Raw genomic sequence first — 21,320 nt, forward strand, 5'->3', positions numbered from 1 at the left:
GCTTGTGCTTTCCAAGTTTCTGCTGCCCTGCCTATCTGGAGAGCTGCTTTTTCTAAAGTTAAATCTTCACAGAACCATCTCTCTCTTAACACATTGTCTGCAATGCCACAAATGAGTCTATCTCTGACCAGAGACTCACCAAAGACACACGTTTTAGTGATGCTCCTTAATTCTGTGACGTTGCTCTCTGGTGTCGTCAGCTTTTAATGCATGTACAAAATCCGTCTGTCTCAAAGGTCTCACTCCTCTTTGGCATGCAGTATGTGATGGGATCCCCGGAGTGCAGCCTGGGACTGTGGGACTGCTGTGCCCCCTTAACTCTCTGGCCTGGGCTGTCTCTCGCAGTGCTTTGCTAGTGACAAGCAGCAAACCCCTCCCGGCGCTGTGATCACTCAGCACAACCAGGTGTGAAGCCCTACACCCAGCTAGACTGCATGAATGCTCCCAGAGCCCACTCATGAGTCACACTGAGAAAGGCACCAGCCCAATTCCCTCCAGCTCCCTGGCTTGCACCTTCTAGCTGTACCATCTTGCACTGCTCAAGACAAGGAGTGCAAGTTTATTAATTGGTTCACCACTTCATCAATGGAAAGTGGACATATGCCAGCCTTTGTAAAACCTGAGCAGATTTACCAACACTTCAGGCAACTCATTGGTAAAGATAAACAATAAAACAAATGTATTGACTACAAAAGATAGATTTTAAGGGGTTATAAGTGATAGGCAAAAAGTCAGTGTGTTACCAAAAGAAAACAGAATATAAGCACTCAGTCTAAACTCTCAACCCTATTAGACTGGGCAACGTTTAGATTAAGCAGTTTTTCTCACCGCCCTGGATATTGCATTTCATGCCTGAAACCTGGGCCAGTCTCATCTGTTGGAGTCTTCAGTGTTTTCAGTGTCCTTGTTGCTTGCAGCGTAGGTGGGAGGGGGAGAGAGGAAAAGATGCAGGGCTGCTGGGTTCTGTTTTATACCCTTAGTCCATGTGCTTGGAAAACATGTCTGGGGGCATTGCTGAGTCCCCAGGCAAGGTTGAGCAATTCCCCTGGGGTGGCCTCATGCAGGTGAGTCATAGCATGGTAGCTCCCTTGCTGGACAATGGCTGTTGCTGATTGTTTGACATCCCACCCGGGTGTTGGTTATTTTCCTTGCTGTTGCCTCTGGGGAGCTAATATCTGGCCGATTCCCCAACTTACAGCATGTTTTAGTGACAACCATATGACACAATCTCTTAACTTTATATGCACTAATGATCTACATATTTAGCTAGAACAAGGACTTTCAGCAGATCATAAACTTTCCCCTGATACCTCCCATGGCATACAATTATATATAAATGCGGAATATGAGAGTTACCGAGTGCTCCCCCAAGGTATAGAATGTCACACACTGCTCCTCAAATTGTGAGTCTTTTACTTCATGCTTTCATCTTCTTCAAATTTAAAGTTGTTATAAATATCCAATGCTTCCTCCCCAACAATATGCAAAAAGATTGATGATTTCACTTTTATCATTTTTCTGCTCTTCCCTGTGGCTGCTAAATACAATTCAAACCGCTGTCGGAATTTTTTCCAGTTGTCTGCGATGTTGCCTGGCAATTGCAGACTGGATGGAGCTTGCAAATCATCTGTGTTTGGCGTTTTCCCCTTCTTAAGCTCGTCAAGCTTCGACTGTGCTCACAAGATGCATACAAAGGCCTTTGCTCTTCTCTGTTTGCTGCTTCATGTGCTTCCCTTGCCTCTGCTTTTCATTTCAAGCCCAGGAGTTAACCTCAGACTGACCACAGGCTCCCTCTCGCTCAGCACCTCTGACACTGTGAAGTGATCTGGGGGTTCATCAAACAACGAACCAGGGAACTGGGCCAGGGCAGGGGTGCTGCATACTCCTGGCATGGTCCTGCAGCCAGAGGTTCCGCGAGGTCCAGGGAGGGTTCACACCCACCATTGGGGAGCTCAGGGATTTTAGTGGAGAAGTTCCTCTTATCCGACCCCTCATCCCCATGTGCCCCTGAGCTCTTGGGTGGCCACCGACTGTGCTGTGCCCGTTACAGCCCCGGCAGCTGCAGCACATCCCAGACATGGCTGATGCATTGGCTGGCAGTCACTGCTCAGACTGAGCCATCACCATCCCAGAGCTAATCCTCCCCCACTCCCTGCTACTCACCCCTTTCCCCCGAGGGGCTGCTTGGTGACTCTTCGAGGCTGCTGCTCCCTCAGGACCAGCCCAGTGCCACTCCCTGGACCCCAGGGCAAGGTTTTCACATGTGCATTCTCTCTCCCTCAGCCCACAACCTCCTCACCACCCCCTCCTCTGGTATCCTCCCCAGGCTGCAGGGAACTGGTGGGGTCCCAGCACTGCTAGCAGAACCCCATCTAGGCTCCAGCACCTCGGCACGCTTGGGTGGGCAGACAAGGGGGATGGTGATGTCAAGGACAGCTCCTAGCAGCTCCGCCAGGGTGTTACCCTGAAATATAGGCTCTGGGGTGCCCTAAAATAACCACCCTATTGCCCCCTCAATCTGCTCTTCCTGGGGTCTGGGTCTCCAGAGTTGTTAAGGAAACACTTGAAGGACACGGATCTAACCTTCCGATAGAGTGATTGACACAGGAGTATTCTTGTAACTAATAATCCCTAATACAATATAATCTAAAGTCCTAAATAAGACACACATCCCTTATTGCAAGTTAAAAGAGCATTCAAACCACAACAGCATACAGTTTAAATGATTCTAAGCGAAGCACTTTTCTACAAATGGCCAGTCTGTAACCAATCATTGACAGTAGTTCTTCAATTATACTTTAGATTTTACATAAATAAATGTCAATTAATAATATTCTATGCATTCTTATTAGTGCGCGCACACACACTAATACTTACAATAAAACTAACTTATTTTGTAAATCCTTTGGCATCTTTCTTTAGTTGCTGCTGCTTGCTGCTGAAGCAGCTTCTCCCAGAAGGGTTCTCCTCAGGATTTTAAGCTGTCACTCTCTCTTCACAACTTTGTAGCTGCTGTTAGTGTTCCAAAGTCACTCTTCCTCAGCTCCGTTTCGCTGTTCGTAGTTGTTGCCGCTTGGTTCTCTTGGTGGATTCTCTCACTCTGCTACAAAATTTCTTCAGTGGCTCCTCTGTCTGCTCACCGATCTCTCTTTCCCAGCAGCCACTCTTCTAACTCCTTTCCAGCAGTTCTTCTTGCTGGCTCCTCCCTCTTACTCCGTCTTCTCCCGATCGCTCTCCTCGCCGGCTCCTGACTGACTGGCTGCCCATCAGCACAGTAGTATTTATACTGTTCTAACCCACATCACCTCATCTTCAGCTACCAGAAGAAGCAGCCCCAAACCAGCCCATGTCAGTTCAGGCTGACGCTGTTAACCTTTCTGTCACCCCTTTCATTCTGCACATGCTCACAGTTGCTGTTCACTTCAGCATTATGATTCAGCCGATCCTCTCACCTACTGGGCCTTTTGCCAGGGTACCATCTTGGCACTCCTGGGCAGTCTGCCAATTAACTGAACTTTTCACCCTATGTTAGCGCTCAGCGTACTCAAGATCTGCATATTTCCTCTTGGAGTGGCCTGGCTCCTGCTTATTCAGAATTGAGACCAAGCAGACAAAATTAAGACTGGAGAATTTCTCTGGGAACAGGGGAGGGTCCCTTCCGAGCCCTCTGGCATAGCTGCTGCCGACAGCAGGGGCCCCGCATTGTGCTCTGTCTGCTGTGATGTGCAGAGACAGACACGTGGTATCTCCTGCCCACTCCATGGTCACCACTGAGCAGACACGAGGCTTGTTGTTTATCAGGGCCTGCTAGGCCGGCCTTGCTCTGTGTGCTGTGATAACGGCCTCCCCAGCGCAGGCATCTGCCCCAGCTCTGTGCAGGGCGGGTGGGGTCCCTCCTTCGCTTCTCTCGCTCCCCGGTGTGCCTGGCTGGCCCTTGGGGCGTGGAGCCTGGTCCGCTTCCCATGGGCAGTGTGAGGCGGGTGCTGCTGGAGATACAGGAGACTGGAGCTCAGTCCATGCTCCCTTCCGAGGTGCCCTGAGCGGTGTGTTTCTGTCCTGGCAGACGAGGGCGTGGAAGCTGGCCTGATGGACTTCCTGCTCTTCGGCAGCCTCATCTCGGCCGTGGATCCTGTGGCAGTGCTGGCTGTCTTCGAGGAAGTCCACATCAACGAGACCCTCTTCATCATCGTGTTCGGGGAGTCCCTGCTGAACGACGCTGTCACCGTGGTGAGTACGGCCCAGGGCTCTGTGCTTGGGGGGAGTCTTGCCCTCTCTGGCTGGAGGCCTGAGACATCCGTGCTGCAGCTGCCAGATAGCGGGAGCTTCTCCTCTAGTCCTAGAGCTGCCGATTGGGGCGGAAAGTCCCTGGCCCCAAGGCCCAGACCGGACACGCTCCTCCCACCCTCCGTGGTCTCTACCGTCTGCGTGTACAGAGCCCTCTCCTCAGTGGGACATCGTGTCCTCCAGGGCATAGGACTGCGCCCAGCTCGGGGGTTTGCTGTCTCAGTGATAGCCCTGCCCTGCCCTGCTGTGGGGATGGAGCAGTCTCCAAGGTGCCAGGAGATGGAGCAGGGTGGGTAACGGGCCAGCGGTCACCCGAACAACGTGGCTTCACAGCTGGATCAAGAGACGAGCCAAAGGGGTTTGCACACCACACACCACCCCCTGCTACTTCAGTGTGTGCTCGGGAGAGCCCAGCACAGGACTAGCTGAGCAATCGCCTTAGGCAGATCCAGAGCAGGTGGCGGCAGGAGACGTACACTCCCACTCTGGCCCTGCGTCCCTTCGCCCGGGAAGCCCCGCACCCGGAGAGCCTAGAGTCTGCCGCCTCCCTGCTTCTCACCCGCCCAAGAGGCAGGGTCTGCCCAGAACAGCGCAGGCTAGAGTCGAGAAGGGGCTGTCGGTCCATCGGGCCCAGGCGTTGGGCTGACCCCATTGCTTTGCCTTGCAGGTGCTGTACAAAGTCTTTAACTCCTTTGTGGAGATGGGCCCTGCGCATGTCCAGGCCACAGACTACCTGAAGGGTGTCGGTGAGTGTCTCTCCAGCCCCTCTCTGTTAGCCACGCGGTTCCCGGGCCTGCTTCCTCTGCTGGAGGGTGTGTCGAGCGGGCGTGGCTGCCAGCTCCCCCTGCTGGGGAGACCAGACTGGCTGACACTGGGGAGCACTGCGTGAAGGCAAGTGCCCTCCATACTGCCCTGGGCCGGTGACAGGAGGGCGGCTGCTTTGGGTGGCCGGTGACAGGAGGGCGGCTGCTTTAACAGCCTGTGTCACCCGTGCATGCTGGGCCATACAGGACGATGTCCCCTCCAGGGCTTTGTAAAGGACTCACCCGCCTGCCCTGCCCCGTACAACCACTGGGCAGCTCGCTGGGGTGCCGGGCCATGCACACAGCCGGGATCTTCAAGCATTTGACCCTGGAGACCAAGTCCTTAAGAGAACGTGACAGGCTTAGAAAGGACCTGACATTCCCAACTCGCTGTGGGTCTGAGGGGGAGCAGGCCGTGAGGAGAGGGGACGGGCAGGCGGGTGAGCCGGGCAGATGCCGTGCCATTGGAAGGGACTGCGGTGGACTGGCTTCCCAGTGGAGGTGCTGGAAGTCCCATCGCTTGGGACGTGTAAACTGGACGGGACCACGTACTCTGAACAGCCGTGGCCGGCTGGCAGTGGCAGAGACGGGAGGTGTGACCCAGGAGCTCTCTCCCAGCTCTCGTGGCTGGGTGAGTCGAGTGAGTCTAAATGGAGGCTGTAGAAGCGGATCTCAGGTGCCAGGGTGCAGCTTCTAACCGTTTGCTTTGTGCATAGACCTGGCCAGATGTCCGTGCTGGCTGGCTGGCTGACAGCGTCCCTGGTGTGCAGGCCACTTGCCCCATAGGCAGCCCTGCCCCCGAGGAGCTCTGTGGACGGACAGACAGACGGGGTGGGGACCAAAAGCCAGGGGAACTTCCTAACTGTCAGGGTGGTTAAGCACTGGAATAAATTGCTAAGGCGGTTGTGGAATCTCCATCGTTGGAGGTTTTTAAGAGCCGGTTGGACACACGGCTGTCAGGGATGGTCTAGAGCAGTGCTTCTCAAGCTAGCTGATGTGGGGGACCGGCAATTTTTTTTCCAATGTGCCAGGGACCGTTGCCATATCATTATCCTATTCAATGCTCTTATGAGGAAACTCGCTGCGGACCGGCAGCCGATGGCTCGCGGACCGGTGCCGGTCCGCAGACCACTGCTTTGAGAAGCACTGGTCTAGATAATCCTTAGTCCTGCCAGGAGTGCAGGGAGCTGGACTAGACGACCTCTCGAGGTCCCTCCCAGTCCTACGATTCTATGATTTTATACAAGCCCAACACACCTTAACCATGGCCAAGGGCTCTGGTCAGGAGATGAGCCGGCTGAGGTTACGAGGCCAGTCCCAACCTGCCCCGAGAATCTGGCTGCGAGGGGCCAGCTTGTAGCACAGGGGTGGGCAAACTGCCAGAGGCTTGGGCCCAGTCCAGCCTGCACCCCCCGCCCCCCGAGCCTCTCCCCATGCCCCAACCCCCTGCCCCAGCCCTGATCCCACTCCTGCTCTCCAAACCCCTTGATCCCAGCCCGGAGCCCCCTCCTGCACCCCAAACTCCTCATCCCCAGAGCCTGCACCCCTAACCGGAGCCATCACCCCCTCCCGCACCGCAAACCCAATGTTGTGAGCATTCATGGCCCGCCATACAATGTCTATTCCCCGATGTGGCCCTTGGGCCAAAAAGTTTGCCCACCCCTGTTGTAGCATGTGCCCATGTCCCGTTTCACAGATCATACAGCAGCAAACATCAGGCTCTGGTCTCCAGCCATAGGTGGAGGCTTGTTTTGGTTGATTGGTGTGACGGGTTGGACCCCACTTCTGGGTGCCACCTGATGTGCTGGGGTTTCACTGAGCCTCCCCTGTTCAGTCAGCCTGGGCTCCCTCTCCCTGCTTTGCTGGATTAGGCTCGCCGGCCTCTTGACTGACACACGCCCACACCCTGCTGCAGACGCAGACTGAAGTCAGCTCTGTGTGAGGGGCTCCCCCAGCACTCACGTGCACACCCCTTTTGGGAGACAAACCCGAAATAACCCTGTCTTGCACTGTATAGAAATATTTGTACAGCGCAAGCTCATAAAATTCGCCCCCTCCCTCAATGTGAAGTGAGATGTGCATGACTTTTCCCCCTCCCCCCCCCGTTAGAAATGATAGAAACTGGGGTTATATTATAAACAAGAAATAAGTTTAGTAACTACAAAAGGTGAATTGTAAGTGAATATAAGAGAGAACAGACAGAACCAAGCAGATTACTGACCAAATAAACCAAAATACGCAAGCTAAGCTCAATAGACTTAAGAAACAGGTTACACAATGTAAATTCTCACCCTAAATGTTATTTTAGGCAGGTTGCAAAGTTTCTGCGGTTCAGAGTTCCGGTTATATTCCTTTTCAGACTGGACCCTGTCTCCGTCTGGACTCCCCCTCGCCTTCCCTTCAGGTGGCTTTACCAGTCTTTCTTTTTGGGCAGACAGGCCATGGAGAGGAGGAGGAGGAGACCCGTTTGCCTTCCTCCCCACCCTTAAATAGGATTTACACAAGGCGGGAATTCTTTGTTCCCCAAACTTGATCCCCCTTCCCTTCCAGTGGAAAGTTACAAGAAGTCCCCGGTAATGTTTAGTGTCAGGTGACAAGACCCCCTGACTCTGTAGGGTCACAGCATCCATGAGTCAGGGGCAGTATGGCGCGTCCCCAGGAAGGCCAAGCTTTTCACAGTCCATTGTTCTTGCTGATGGGTCATCCGCCCTGTCTGGTTTTTCCATTGTTGTACCTGAAGTGTTAGTAGGCGTCACCCAAAGTAGCATAGTTGAAATACAGATACATGGTCAATATTCCTAACTTCAGGGGGATACAGAAATGATGCAGGCATACAGATTGGATAATCACATTTAGTAAATTATAACTTTTCCAATGATATCTTACAAGACCCATCTTGCATAAAGTACATCTCAGTTATGTCATATTCATATCATAGGCGTATTTTCATAAAGAATATGGAGTGAAACGTCAGAGTTGGATATTTACAAATGTATATAAAAGGTCTCTGGCTGCCTTTTACAGTCTGTTAAAAAAATTAATTGTTTAGCACCTTGGAATATATCTGTGGGTGCGTAACCCTATGCAGCACCGACCCCCCACCCTCGCCGATCCCCTGTCCAATCCTGTAATTCTTGGGGTATTCATTTATAGATTCAATTCCACTGATTTTTGCTGCCCCCAGATGTTCGGTTTGCCCCTGTGGGCTGTCTGTGTAGCTGCTCTGGGGGGCGAGTGGGAGGTTTGGCAGCTAGGGGATGGAGTGGGGCTGGAGGCTGCAGGGAGTGGCCCCCAGGAAGCACATAGGAGAAGGTTTTGCTTTTTGTTCCCCGGGGCCTGGTGGCTGCCTTTGATCCTGGGGAGGGGCCGCAGCTCCCCTTTGCCTCCCCCTGTGGGCAGAGGAGGCGGCGTTTGGAATCAGGAGCTGAACGCCTCACTTCCAGTGGACTGTCCAATATCTCCCACTCTGCCACGCCAGGCAGCGCCAAGACGTTCCCAGAGGGGTTCCTTTGTCTCCGCTGGAGGCCTCCTCGTCAGACGCTGCCGCGCCTCAGGTCTGTGTCCCTTGAGCAGGCCCAGGCCTCGCTCTCTGTCCTGAGAGAGCTGCTCCCTGCCCCCATTTCCCTGTGCTGCGTGCGCTGGCTTGTCATATCTGTGCCGGGCCGGCGCCGCGGTACGTGCACGGGCCAGAGTGGGAGAGTCAGAGACACAGGTGCTGACTTTTAGTTTTCCCTGGGGATGCTCCCCCCACCCCGAGGGCAACACCCTCCCCCCTCCTCTCCCTGCCCCTGCTCCACCCCCTCCCCCAAACCCCTGCCCTCCCCCCTCCTCTCCCTGCCCCTGCTCCACCCCCTTCCCTAAACCCCCACCCTTGCTCTGCCTCTTCCTGTCCCCGCTCCGCCCCCTTTCCCAAGGCCCCGCCCTCGCTCCGCCTCTGTCACTGCATTTTTAACGGGCACATCGCTTCTCGGACGGGATTTCCTCCGAAGGGGGTTTATTCAACAAGCGACGTGCCCGTTAAAAATGCAGTGACCGAGGCAGAGGCCTTGGGGAAGGGGGCGGAGCAGGGTCAGCAGTTTGGGCATTGGCCTGCTAAAGCCAGGGTTGTGAGTTCAATCCTTGAGGGGGACACTTAGGGATCTGGGGCAAAATCAGTACCTGGTCCTGCTAGTGAAGGCAGGGGGCTGGACTCAGTGACCCTTTGGGGTCCCTTCCAGCTCTATGAGATAGGCGCATCTCCATATTCGTCAGTAAGGAAGAAAGAGCAGCCCCTGTGCAGCGTGTCCCGACCTCTGCAGTTAGCCGGGTTCACTGCTTTTGGGGCGCAGCCGTCCTCAGTAGAGGCCTCTCCGAAGGCAGGCTCAGCGGGCAGGTCTCCGGGCGAAGGAGAGAGGCTCCCTCCGGCGGTAGATACAAGCTGCCTTCTGCAGGGCTCACGGCTGGGAAGCAAACGGCCGCCGAGAGCCGAGGCTGCAGCCAGCAAGACTCACTCCGCGGGGATCTGCTCTTGTGCCCCCCAGCTTCCTTCTTCGTGGTGAGCCTCGGGGGGGCGGCCGTGGGGCTGCTCTTTGCCTTCCTGCTGGCGCTGATCACCAGGTTCACCAAGCGCGTGCGCATCATCGAGCCGCTCTTCGTCTTCCTGCTGGCGTACATGGCGTACCTGGCCGCCGAGATGGTCTCGCTCTCCTCCATCCTCGCGTGAGTACCGCACGCTTGGGCTCTTCCCTGGGCGGGAGGGATGCTGGGCCCCGTGGGACGGGCATGGCGCCTCCTTGTGGGAGCAGGTTCCCCGCAGCCCCTGCCCTTCTGTTCAGACTGCGCCTCGAGCCCCACCCGCAGCCCCCTCCCCTTCGCGCCGCGCCTCGAGCCCCACCCGCAGCCCCCTCCCCTTCGCGTCGCCAGACAATGGCCCCAGGGTCTGATCCGGCCGCTTCCCTCTCGCTTTGTTCAGTCACTGGCCTCGAGCAGTAACTCCGGGGCCCAGGCCACGCGTAGGAAGAACCACGTAAGGGCCCTGGCAGAGCCTGGAGAAAGCTGCGACTGAATGAGGAAGGGCCGTTTGTGGCTGGCACCGAAGTGCTGCTCTAAGCAGGAGCGCTGGCCCTTCGGGGGCTAGGAGGGGCTCTCCCCGTGGCAGGGGAGGGCAGGGCAGGCAGTGCTCCTGGGGAAGCAGGGGGGCTTTAGGAAGAAGCCATTTCTGCCCAGCCTGGCTTTAGGGCCTGAGGGCGGGCAGAGGGTGGTGGTGGGTGAGGCCGACTCTCCATTCTCAGAGCCCAGAGAGCAGAGCGGCCGTGGTAGCTGGCGCGCCTGGCACACGGTATGTGGAGAACCACAGGCAGTTTGCGAACCCCGGTGTGCTGGTGGGCTCTTGCTGTCCTTCTCTCAGGGCGTGGGCCTCTGAGCTCTGCACCGGCCGCCTGGTGAGTTGCTGACGCTGTCTGTGACACGCTGCAGGTGCTGTATGCCCTGTCTCTAGATCCCATGGCCGAGCCTTTTTCTGCCGGGGCACGTAGGCAGCCACACGATGCCGGACGGCAGCACCTTGGAGCTGGACATGAGACGAGCGTGACTATCACATGGCACAGGGCTCTGAAGGCTGCCACATGGGGTGGGAGCATCGCCCGAGCGACGGCTGGGGCCGCCCAGTGAGGAAGGGCTGGTCCCCCTGCTGCACACGCAGACTCGGCCCCCCTGGCTCAGCTGAGTGAGAGCAGCGGGCAGGGGACCCGGGAGAGGGGGATCCCACTGTGATGAGCGTGCAGGGCTCCTGGCACTTGCTGGCCAGTGCAAAGGGAGCGGGGAGAGGGCAGTGTGGCCCTACCCACGTCTATCCCGAGCTCTTGCTGCCTTCTAGGGTCACCTTCTGTGGGATCTGCTGTAAGAAATATGTGGAAGCCAACATCTCACGGAAATCCCGCACCACTGTCAAGTACACCATGAAAACGCTGGCGAGCAGCTCCGAGACCGTCATCTTCATGTTCCTGGGTATCTCCGCCGTGGACACCTCCAAGTGGGCGTGGGACACGGCGCTGGTGCTGGGCACCCTGCTTTTCATCCTGCTCTTCCGGGCCGTGGGTCAGTCGCTCTCCTGTCCCGTGCCGTCTGCAGCTCTCAGCCTCTGGCTGGGGGCTGTCCGGTCCCCGGGATGCTCAGAGCCCCCTCCTGGCTCGTGGGGCAATCTGCCAGGGGTGGGACTGGGGGGCTCTTGCAGAGGGTTTGTAAGAGCCCTGTCCCCGGCTGCATCCTGCAGAGCACACACCCAGGCCAGGCCCTCATCCGCATCCCTCCCCTTCTCCCCTAGGTGTCATCCTCCAGACCTGGGTGCTCAACCACTTCCGCCTCACGCCGCTGGACCGCATCGACCAGGTGGTGATGTCGTACGGGGGTCTGCGGGGGGCCGTCGCCTTTGCCCTGGTCATCCTGCTGGATGGAGCCAAGGTGCGAGCCAAGGACTACTTCGTGGCAACGACCATCGTGGTGGTCTTCTTCACCGTCCTCGTGCAGGTCAGCATGGCAGGGCCCGGCCGTCCCCAACCACACCAGACCTCCAGCCTGGCTCTGTGCCGGAGAGCAGGGCTAGCTGTGGTGCTCCGGCCCGGCTGCAGGGGGCAGCTCATGGCGAGGTACAAGGCCTGCACGGAGCCGGGGGCGGTAGGGGAATGGAGAGATGCACCTGTGAGTCCTGGCCCCCCTGCTTTCCCAGAGCCTCATCTGCTTTCCCCGCACAGGCGCTGGCCCCCGCCCAGTGCCAGTGCAGCACAGGGCGAGTCCGCAGGGCCCCACCGCTCGCCCAGACGGTCGGTGGGCAGCCGTGCTCACAGGGTGCCAGCGGTGCCTCCCCTTGTGCTGCTCGTGAGTGCTAGTGAGCGGCCCTCGTTCTCCGGCTGTGGGGCGGGTCTGCTCAGGCCTGCGCCTCGGAGTTGGGTGTCAGACCCTGCAGCTCGGGCAGGCGCCGCCGGCACTCGCGGGTGATGTAGTTTGGGTTAGTTGTGAGCAGGCCACACTAGAGCCCATCCACCTGCACGGGCAGACAGCAGCAACATGGGCCCTGGGCTTGTGCCCCCCACGGTCCCCAGGGTGAGACTCAGGCGTGGCCACTAGGTGGCACTGTGACCTCGCTAAAATTCTGGTGGGGCGAAGTCCCTGGGCAGGCCGGGTGTGAGCTCTGCCCTGTGCTGCTCTCTGCTCCCCCCCCCCCCAGCCGTGCCAGGCCAGGTGTGAGCCCTGCCCTGTGCTGCTCTCTGCCCCCCCCCCAGCCGTGCCAGGCCGGGTGTGAGCCCTGCGGTGTGCTGCTCTCTGCCCCCCCCCCCAGCTGTGCCAGGCCGGGTGTGAGCCCTGCCCTGTGCTGCTCTCTGCCCCGCCCCCCCCCCCAGCCATGCCAGGCTGAGTGTGAGCCCTGTCCTGTGCTTCTCTCTGCCCCGCCCCCCCCAGCCGTGCCAGGCCGGGTGTGAGCCCTGCCCTGTGCTGCTCTCTGCCCCGCCCAGCCGTGCCAGGCCGGGTGTGTGCCCTGCAGTCTCCTGAAGGCCGCACGGGGCAGCCTGCCTGCTCCACCTCCAGGTAAGGGCGGCGCCTGCCCCACAGGGATCCTGTCCCTCGTGGAGATTGGGCACGCGGCCCGTCAGAAGAAGCTCCGCTCCAAAGCCAGCAACCGAGCCTGGCTGGCGAGACTGGGGTTCTTTATAAACCCGCGCCGCTCACTGCTGCGGTTCTGTGATCCCTGCGCAGACTGGTCCTCGTCGCATCGACGTCAATAGGTCAAGCCACGCCGGTGTGACTCTGCTGCCTTTGCTGGAACTGCCCCCGAGGTGGATTCAGCCCCAGCGTGTTTTGTGATTCATGTTTGTTCCATCATGTCTGGCCATACGGGGGTTTCCCCTTCTTCTATGTTCCCTGGCCTCTGCTTCCTCTGCACTTCTCTGGGATTTTATTCTGTGAATGACTGGGTGGTTCACCGCGCCGGCTGGTAGCTAACCGCCTGGCTGGGGGCTGCCGGTCCCAAGCGTCCCCTCCCCTGCACTGCACCAGCCGCCGCTCTACCAAAGGCTTCTTCCCTGCCCAAGAAACCAGGCATCTGTCAGCTTTGCCTGTAGCAGGCAGCGTCTAAGGACCTCAGCCCATACTGAGGTCCCAATTTTAACACCTCCCTGCCCCAGTGTCACTTGGACGGCACCGGAGCCACTTCTGATCGACACCAGCTTGCGAGAGGCATGGAGGCCCTGGTACGCTGTAGGCACATATCTCCTGGTGCCAAGGCCTTGGGGCAGCACCTCCTTTCTTGTGCTGCATCTTGGCCCTGGCTGCCTGTGTACTGGGGCGGAGGGCTCGGCGGGCTCCCCCAGGGAAGCGCTCAGAAGAGGGGAGAGCGGAGCTGCAAAGGCCCAGGGTAGATGCTGCCCAGGCTGGGGCAGCTGGGCCAGCCTCCCCTTGCTGGGGGGAGTTGGGGCTGGCTCGGTGCCCACAGAGCCCTGCTGGGGACGCTCCCCCGCTGACAGCCCTGCTCTGCCCTTTCAGGGTCTGACCATCAAGCCGCTGGTGAAGTGGCTGAAGGTGAAGCGGAGCGACCATCACAAGCCAACGCTGAACGAGGAACTGCACGAGCACGTAGGTAGCGGGGCCAAGCTGGGCCGGCCGGCGTCTCCCCGGCCCTGCCTGCCACGGGCCCTGCCCCGGCTCTCCGTTTGACAGGGCAGTTCCCAGCAGGGATGGGGCGCCAGTTCAGACTCTGCCCCAGGCCCCCCCCAGCATTCACTCACTGTGTTTTCTCTTTCCAAGGCCTTTGACCACATTCTGGCAGCGGTGGAGGATGTGGTCGGTCACCACGGTTACCGGTACTGGCGAGACAAGTGAGTGACCCCCCGCCACGGCTGCCTCCCCCGTCGCGCTCTGGCCCTGTGTGTTCCCTGGGCCCGTGCCAGCTGTGGGGCACTGAGTGGGGACCCCGGGGCCCTACAGGGGCTTGGAAGGGGACCCCTCGCTCTGCAGGCCTGAGAGGATCAGCGTGAGGCTGGTGTGTGGCTGGCAGGCCCAGTGCTGCTCTCTGCCCCAGGACCCCGCCACGGGCCCGGCTCCCTGGGACTGTGAACGGTGCGTCCCAGCGGGTCTCGGGCCTTCCGGTCCCTGTGATCGCATCCCGAGAGCCAACGGCACCTGTCTGGGGGGGCTCACCCCCACCCACCCCAGCCCCCTCATCTCCCCATCCCTCTGAACCTGACCCCAATGCCTCTCTGCTCACCCCGCCCTAGCCCCAACCTCTTCATCACCCACACTCCAACCTCTTTCTCTCCCCACACAACCCCGACACCCTCATCTCGCCAACCACCCCACCCCTGCCCCAACACCGCCCCCCTCATCTCCCCATCCACTCTGAATCTGACCCTGAACTGCTCGCCTCTCTGCTCACCCCGCCCTAGCCTTGACCTCTTCATCACCCCCACCCCAACCACCTCCTCTCCCCACCCCGACCTCCACCCCACCCACCTGCACCCCAACCACCTCCTCTCCCCCCCCCCCCCCACTCCAACCACCTCCTCTCCCCACACAACCCCGACACCCTCATCTCCCCACCCACCCCCACCACAACTTCCTCATCTCTCCACCCACCGTGGTCCCAGCCTCAACCCTGACACCCGCCCTGACCTCCCAGCTTCTTGGACTGTGATCTTGGGGCCGGGAAGACGCAAGATGGGATTGCTCAGCACACTTTTAAATCCGTGGTGCCCTCCTCTCTCAGCCCCTGCTCAGCACCAGGCCCGGCCAGTTGTGATGGGTTCGGTTACAGAGACCCACTTGGGACTGTCACCTGATGTGCTGAGATTGCCTCTGAGCCCATTTTCCCTGCCAGCTTGGGACTCCAGAACCCTGCCTTGTTGAGCCAGACACGCCAGCCTGCTGCAACACAGACCCAGGTCTGGTCCACGCCCCCAAAGCTGCAGACTTTAACCGAAAACTGCTCAGCAGGTCACCTAGCTCCAGCACCCAAACACCCAGCTCCCAATGGGGTCCAGACCCCAAATAAATCCGTTTTACCCTGTATAAAGCTTAAATTGTCTGTCCTCCATAACACTGTCTGTCCTCTATAACACTGATAGAGAGAGATAGGCACAGCTGTTTGCTCCCCCAGGTATGAATCACTTACTCTGGGTTTATCAATAAACAAAAGTGATTTTATTAAGTATAAAAAGTAGGATTTAAGTGGTTCCAAGTAATAACAGACAGAACAAAGTAAGTTACCAAGCAAAGTAAAACAAAACACACAAGTCTAACCCTAATACATTAAGAAACTGAATACAGATAATATCTCTCCCTCAGAGATGTTCCCATAAGCTTCTTTCACAGACTAGACTCCTTCCTAGTCTGGGCCCAATCCTTTCCCTGGTACAGCCCTTGTTAGTTCCAGCAGGCATCTTAGGTGGAAAGCCGGGGTTTTCTCATGGTTGGAACCCCCTTGTCCTGCTTCACCCCCTTTTCTAGCTTTGGCACAAGGCGGGAATCTTGTGTCTCTCGGGGTTCCCACCCCTCCTCCTAAGTGGAAAAGCACCAGGTTTAAGATGGATTCCAGTATCATGTGACATGGTCACATGTCTGTAAGACCCCATTTTTCATTACCCACAGGCAGGCTTGCAGGTAAACAGAGCCATGTACAGTCAATTGTCCTGGTTAATGGGAGCCATCAAGATTCTAAACCACCATTAATGGCCCCCACTTTGCATAATTACAATAGACCCTCAGAGTTATCCTTCATATTCCTAGTTTCAGATACAGGAGTGGTATTTATACGAGTAGGATGATCACACGCAGTAGATTATAAGCTTTGTAATGACACCTTACAAGAGACCTTTTGCATGAAGCATATTCCAGTTACATCATATTCACACTTAGAAACATATTTTTAGAAAGCGTACGGAGTGCACCGTCACCCCAGTCTTGGGCCTCTGCCATGCTCTGTGAGAGTCCACGATCTGCCGTGGCAGCTTGGCCACGGGGAGAGACCGCGGGGCTCCGTGGGAGATGGAGTCCAGCCAGGCACGAGCCCCCTGGATGATGTGGGGCACAAGGGTGCTGGAGCTCCAGCTCCCATGAGGCACCACAGCCCTGACTCCATTTCCTGATGGGGAGGGGTTCCAGCTCGGGAGAGCCTTCCCTGCCCTGCTCGCCCACCGCAGTCCCTGTGGGGTCCCCTCCTGCTGCCCGCCCCCTCCCACAGGACGCTCTCCCTGCCCTCCCGCCCCTCAGCACCCTGCCTTCCTACGGAGCCGTGGTGCTCTCAGCACGGGGGGCTGCTCCCCCCCAGCTCCCAGCCAGCTTCACGCGCTAGCGGCAGATCTTACTCCCCCAGTGGCTGCACAGCTGCTTCCTCGTACCAGCGACTGCCGGGCCTGCGTAAGGGATGCTCCCACCCCACCCCCTCCCCTCACTGCCCCTGAATGAGCATTGCCCCCACCCCCGTGGAATTGTCCTCCCCCAGCGCCACTGGGAATCGCAGCTCGATTGCTGCTGTACCTGTCTCTGGGGCATGTGGCTGAACGTTAGAGGAGACGCCTTGTTAACCTGCCCCTTCGGCTGGACTCCCAGGTGTGCCGGGGCGAGGGGGCTGCCCTGAGATCCCTGCGCACGGGAGCTCACCACCTCCTCCTCCCCCTTGTGCCAGATGGGAGCAGTTTGACAAGAGGTACCTGAGCCAGCTCCTGATGCGGAAATCGGCCTATCGGCTCAAAGACGAAATCTGGGACGTTTACTGCAAGCTGAATATCCGCGATGCCATCAGCTTTGTAGATCAGGTACCGGTGCAGCCCCCAGCAGCTACCGCACACCCTGCCCGGCGGCAGCTAGATCGCAGCTCGACTGGGGAACGGCGGGGCCTGACCCCTGCAGCTCTCCTGGATGAACCGACCCTGCGGGGGGCACTTCCCCGCCAGGCACAGAGATCAGCTCTGCCCCGGCTCCCAGGCCAACCAGTCCTCCCGTGCTGGCAGCCCACCCCCAGCCAGGGCCCTGGCAGTCACAGCTTGTCAGGCCAGAGCAGTTCCCCTAGGGACAGCTGGCAGCCCCATAGAGCCAGGGGCAGAAAGCGGGGCCAGTGGGACTCCCCATGCGCTGCCCCCCAGCTGGGCCCCCCTAAGCGCTGCCCCCCGGCCAGGCCCCCTGAGTGCTTCCCCCTCCCCCCCGGACGGGGGCCCCGGGTGCTGCCCCTGAGTGGCCCATCAATAGTAAAAAACCAAACTGCCAAATATCTCTGAGGGCACCTAGCAATTGCTCCTGGCAGCTAGCTCCGCCCAGCCCCCAGGTGGGGTCAGTGGGGGGCTGATCCCCCGGCAGACAGCTCCGCCCAGCCCCCAGGTGGGGTCAGTGGGGGGCTGATCCCCTGGCAGACAGCTCCACCCAGTCCCCAGGTGGTGCCAGCAGAGGGTAGCGGGTGGCTGGTGAGGGACACAAGGTGCCAGCAGAACCCTGGCACCTCCCATCTCGGCTCTGCGGGGGGGATCTGCCTGAGCACAAGTGGGGGCTTTGACGCTGCTCTGGTCTCTTGCTCCCTTTAGGGTGGTCACGTGCTCTCCGCCTCGAGGCTCACGCTGCCCTCCATGCCCAGCAGGAGCTCCATGTCGGAGTCGTCGGTCACAAACCTCCTGTGAGTGCGCTGCCCCCGGGATATGTCCTGCCCTGGGAGCTCCCGGTCCTCCCGCCCCCGGCTCTGCAGAGGGGCGGCTGCTGGGAGGAATGGAGCCCTCCCTAACCTCCTGTGCACCTGCAAACAGTCCAGGCTGCAGCTGACGTGTCCTGCCCGGCTGGCAGATCTGCTGCCGCCTCTGGGGCATTGAGTGCTGCGGTGACCGCAGGCCATGCATTAGGATTTGTCGTTCTCTTCACTCCATCGCTTACTGCTCCAACGCCTCTGCCCTCCAAAACCCCAGGGCTCATACACGCTCTGGCTGCTGTGCTCCACCGCCAGCTAGCTCCCTCCCGCACCCCACCTACCGCCACAGCGTTAGTGGCACAGGGAGAGGGGGGGGCTGGAGTTCTGGGTGGGTTTCTCCTGCGCTGTGTCCCGTGGCCGCTGCCATACGTTGGAAGCGAGTGAGTGTGGCTGGGGGTCAGGCCCGTGAGCCGAGGCTGGTGCGGGTGAAGCTGCCGTTACTGGTGACTTCCGGGTGGTTTAGTGCGCTGCAAGGGTGGGAAATGGGAGCGTCGCTAAGCTAACAACGTTTTTTGGCGTGTGAATCCCCAAGGTGTTTTGAGGAAGTGTAGACAGTGTGTTCACGCTGTCAGCCAGCGCTGACATCTGCTACGCCCCCACGGCTCCTCGTGCAGGCCTGCTCCATTCCCGGCTCCTCGGTGGTGATGGATCTTTCCCTGGAAAAGGGGCCGAGACAAAGGACGGGGGGAGATGTGTTCCGTGGGGCTGTGGGAGAGGTGTGGGGCAGGGGGATGAGGGGCGACTGGGGAGGGAAGGGGAGCATGGGAGAAGCAGGGCTCCAGCTGGAGCAAGGTTGAGCTCGGACAAGGTTCAGCAGAGCAGTGTCGCTCTCTGCCCCCCCGTCTGCCCCAGAGTCTGCGTGGGGGGAGGAGGGGAGGGGTGTGGCTGGGGGGACAGCAGCGGGGACTGCTCCCTGCACTGTGAGGGACGGGGCAGGCTGGGTGGCGTCAGAGAGGGCAAGGAGCTGGCGCATGGGGCAAGTTGTCGGCTGGCCTTGGCAGATCTGAGCTAGGTACCCGTGAGTCGGGGAATTGCTTCTCTCTGGGAGGAGTGTCCAGGCTGTCCCTGAGTGTGTGGGAGCCAGGACGTGCCCCGGCTGTGTGCACAGGCACACACAACAGGCGTGCACCCCGGCACACATACGCACACCTGCTTTCTCCCTGCGGAAGGGCCGAGCCGAATGCTGAGCGCTGGCCAGAGGGGGCGCTGGAGAGCAGAGCGCAGGGATCCAGCGAGCTCTGCGGGGCTCTGCCGAAGCCCCAGGCCGTGCGCTGTGATGGCTCTGGCCTGGAGGTGCACAGAGCTCACCCACTGCCTTGGCGCTGGCAGACTGACCGTGCGCCGCCCGCGCTCTGGCTCTGCCCCAGCAGGGGGTGCTGAGCGCTCTGCCCGTGTCTCCCTCGCAGGAGGGAAAGCGGCAGCGGCGCATGTCTGGATCTGCAGGTGATCGACACCGTGAGGAGCAGGAGGGATAAGGAAGATGCCGTGATGCACCATGTGTTACGCGGGAGCCTCTACAAACCCCGCCGGAGGGTGAGCGTCCCTGGGCCCCATCACCACCTCGCTGCAGCACCGATAGGAGTCGTAATGAGCCGTAGGAACCCCTGGGGGGGGGCATAGAAACCAGCCCTCCCCACTCCTGGTATCTCTCACCAGAGCAGGGTGCAGGCCCAGTGCTGGCCGAGCATTCGCTGTATGCAGCAGCCTGGCCCCTGGACGTGTCCTTTCCCAGGGTCGTGGTGAGCAGAACTATTCGGAATTGCCTGGTCCCGGAGCCCTGGGAGTTTGCTTAGCACTGAGCTGGACGGGGCTTCATGCCCACAGCTCGTGTCTCTGTGCCCAGGAGGATGGTGCAGCATTGAGTTAAATGGGCAAGGGAGGCTGAGTAGCCATCAGGCCGGTATCCCTGGGACTGGGGAAATGGAGCAAAACCTAAAACAGGGAGAGGCCCTGTGTAGTGCCCGGAGCGGCCACATCGGCGCAGGGGACAAGAGGAGGGATCGGGACCGACGCAGAAGCCTGTCCGTAGCTGGCCCCATCCTAAACAGGAGCGGTTGTGTCAGTCCCACCTGCTGGTCGTTCTTAAGGGCCTCTGAACCCAGTACAGTCGCTAGGCCCCTGGTTCGATTTTCCGGGGGCTTTCTCCCAACCAGCATCTCCCAGACCCCTCTGAGCCGTGGGCTCCTTGTCCAGGGAGCAACTTGCTGCTGCTGACGGGGGTTGGGGGGCGAGGTCTGGGGCTGCCCCTTCCCCAGGGGCCTAGGCCAGCCGTGTGTCCAGCCGTTTCTAAAGTTACGGCCAGCGTTTGGCCCTCTTTGGCCCTGCTCCCCCCACGTTCCCCTCTGCTGCGTTAGCCGGGAGCGCAGGTGTCGCTGCTCTGACGGGCGTTGGTAGAGGTCCGTACGGCGGGGTGGCGGCCCGCTCCCAGCTGCGGGGGCGCGGCTCCAAAGAGCCGTCCGGTCCCGTCCAATTCCCGCTTTGGGCCCTGCAGATTGTGGCTCTGACTAGAAACCCAGCCCCAGTCTGCACAGTCCTGTCTGCACACTGCCCTGCCCCACGCGCGGTGAGCGCAGGTCCCGGCTGCTGCTCCCACCCAAGCGGCAGTGTCCACACGGCTCCTCTTGGTGCGCTAGCTCGTGTGAGTCCGTGTACCCCGGCTGGGGGGCTCGCCCCACTCCCCCCCCCAAGTCATGCCGCGTAGACAGATGCCCACAGTCACCGTGCTCCGGAGGGAGGAATGCCCCAGCACAGCCAGCCCTTAGGCATTGCAGAGTATTGCAGGCAGTGCCACACCATGACAGGACATTGGGCTAAAGCGCATGCCCAGACAGATGCAAACACCCCCCCGCCCCGCTGCTAGCAGCCTATGGCGCCCGCATGCACAGCTCCCTCCCCCCCCGCTGCCAGCAGCCTATGGCGCCCGCATGCACAGCCCCTCCCGCTGCCAGCAGCCGATGGCGCCCGCATGCACAGCCCCTCCCCTGCCAGCAGCCTATGGCGCCCGCATGCACAGCCCCTCCCCCACGCTGCCAGCAGCCGATGGCGCCCGCATGCACAGCCTCCTCCCCGCTGCCAGCAGCCTATGGCGCCCACATGCACAGCCCCTCCCCGCTGCCAGCAGCCGATGGCGCCCGCATGCACAGCCCCCTCCCCCCCGCTGCCAGCAGCCTATGGCGCCGCATGCACAGCCCCTCCCCGCTGCCAGCAGCCGATGGCGCCGCATGCACAGCCCTCCCCGCTGCCAGCAGCCGATGGCGCCCGCATGCACAGCCCCTCCCCGCTGCCAGCAGCCGATGGCGCCCGCATGCACAGCCCTCCCCGCTGCCAGCAGCCGATGGCGCCCGCATGCACAGCCCCTCCCCGCTGCCAGCAGCCGATGGCGCCCGCATGCACAGCCCCTCCCCGCTGCCAGCAGCCTATGGCGCCCGCATGCACAGCCCCCTCCCCCCCGCGGCCAGCAGCCGATGGCGCCCGCCTGCACAGCCCCCGCCCCCCCCGCTGCCAGCAGCCGATGGCGCCCGCATGCACAGCCCCCTCCCCCC

The 21,320-nt window shown here is 59.9% G+C and overlaps 1 protein-coding gene across 2 annotated transcripts in view; it reads left to right on the top strand.

Moving 5' to 3' along the window:
• The window catches only part of SLC9A5 (solute carrier family 9 member A5), a 50,077-nt gene that overhangs the window by 18,236 nt on the left and 10,521 nt on the right, over positions 1 to 21,320 (top strand). For both annotated transcript variants that reach the window (XM_039503840.1, XM_039503841.1), the window contains exons 3-12: positions 4,064 to 4,227; positions 4,952 to 5,030; positions 9,608 to 9,785; positions 10,942 to 11,162; positions 11,389 to 11,591; positions 13,599 to 13,688; positions 13,860 to 13,930; positions 16,735 to 16,864; positions 17,624 to 17,712; positions 19,185 to 19,311. In XM_039503840.1, the coding sequence (XP_039359774.1) occupies positions 4,064 to 4,227; positions 4,952 to 5,030; positions 9,608 to 9,785; positions 10,942 to 11,162; positions 11,389 to 11,591; positions 13,599 to 13,688; positions 13,860 to 13,930; positions 16,735 to 16,864; positions 17,624 to 17,712; positions 19,185 to 19,311 (1,352 nt within the window). The remainder of the gene's footprint in view (positions 1 to 4,063; positions 4,228 to 4,951; positions 5,031 to 9,607; positions 9,786 to 10,941; positions 11,163 to 11,388; positions 11,592 to 13,598; positions 13,689 to 13,859; positions 13,931 to 16,734; positions 16,865 to 17,623; positions 17,713 to 19,184; positions 19,312 to 21,320) is intronic.

This window comes from Mauremys reevesii, linkage group 16 (assembly GCF_016161935.1).
Source record: "Mauremys reevesii isolate NIE-2019 linkage group 16, ASM1616193v1, whole genome shotgun sequence".
Classification (NCBI taxonomy): Eukaryota; Metazoa; Chordata; order Testudines; family Geoemydidae; genus Mauremys; species Mauremys reevesii.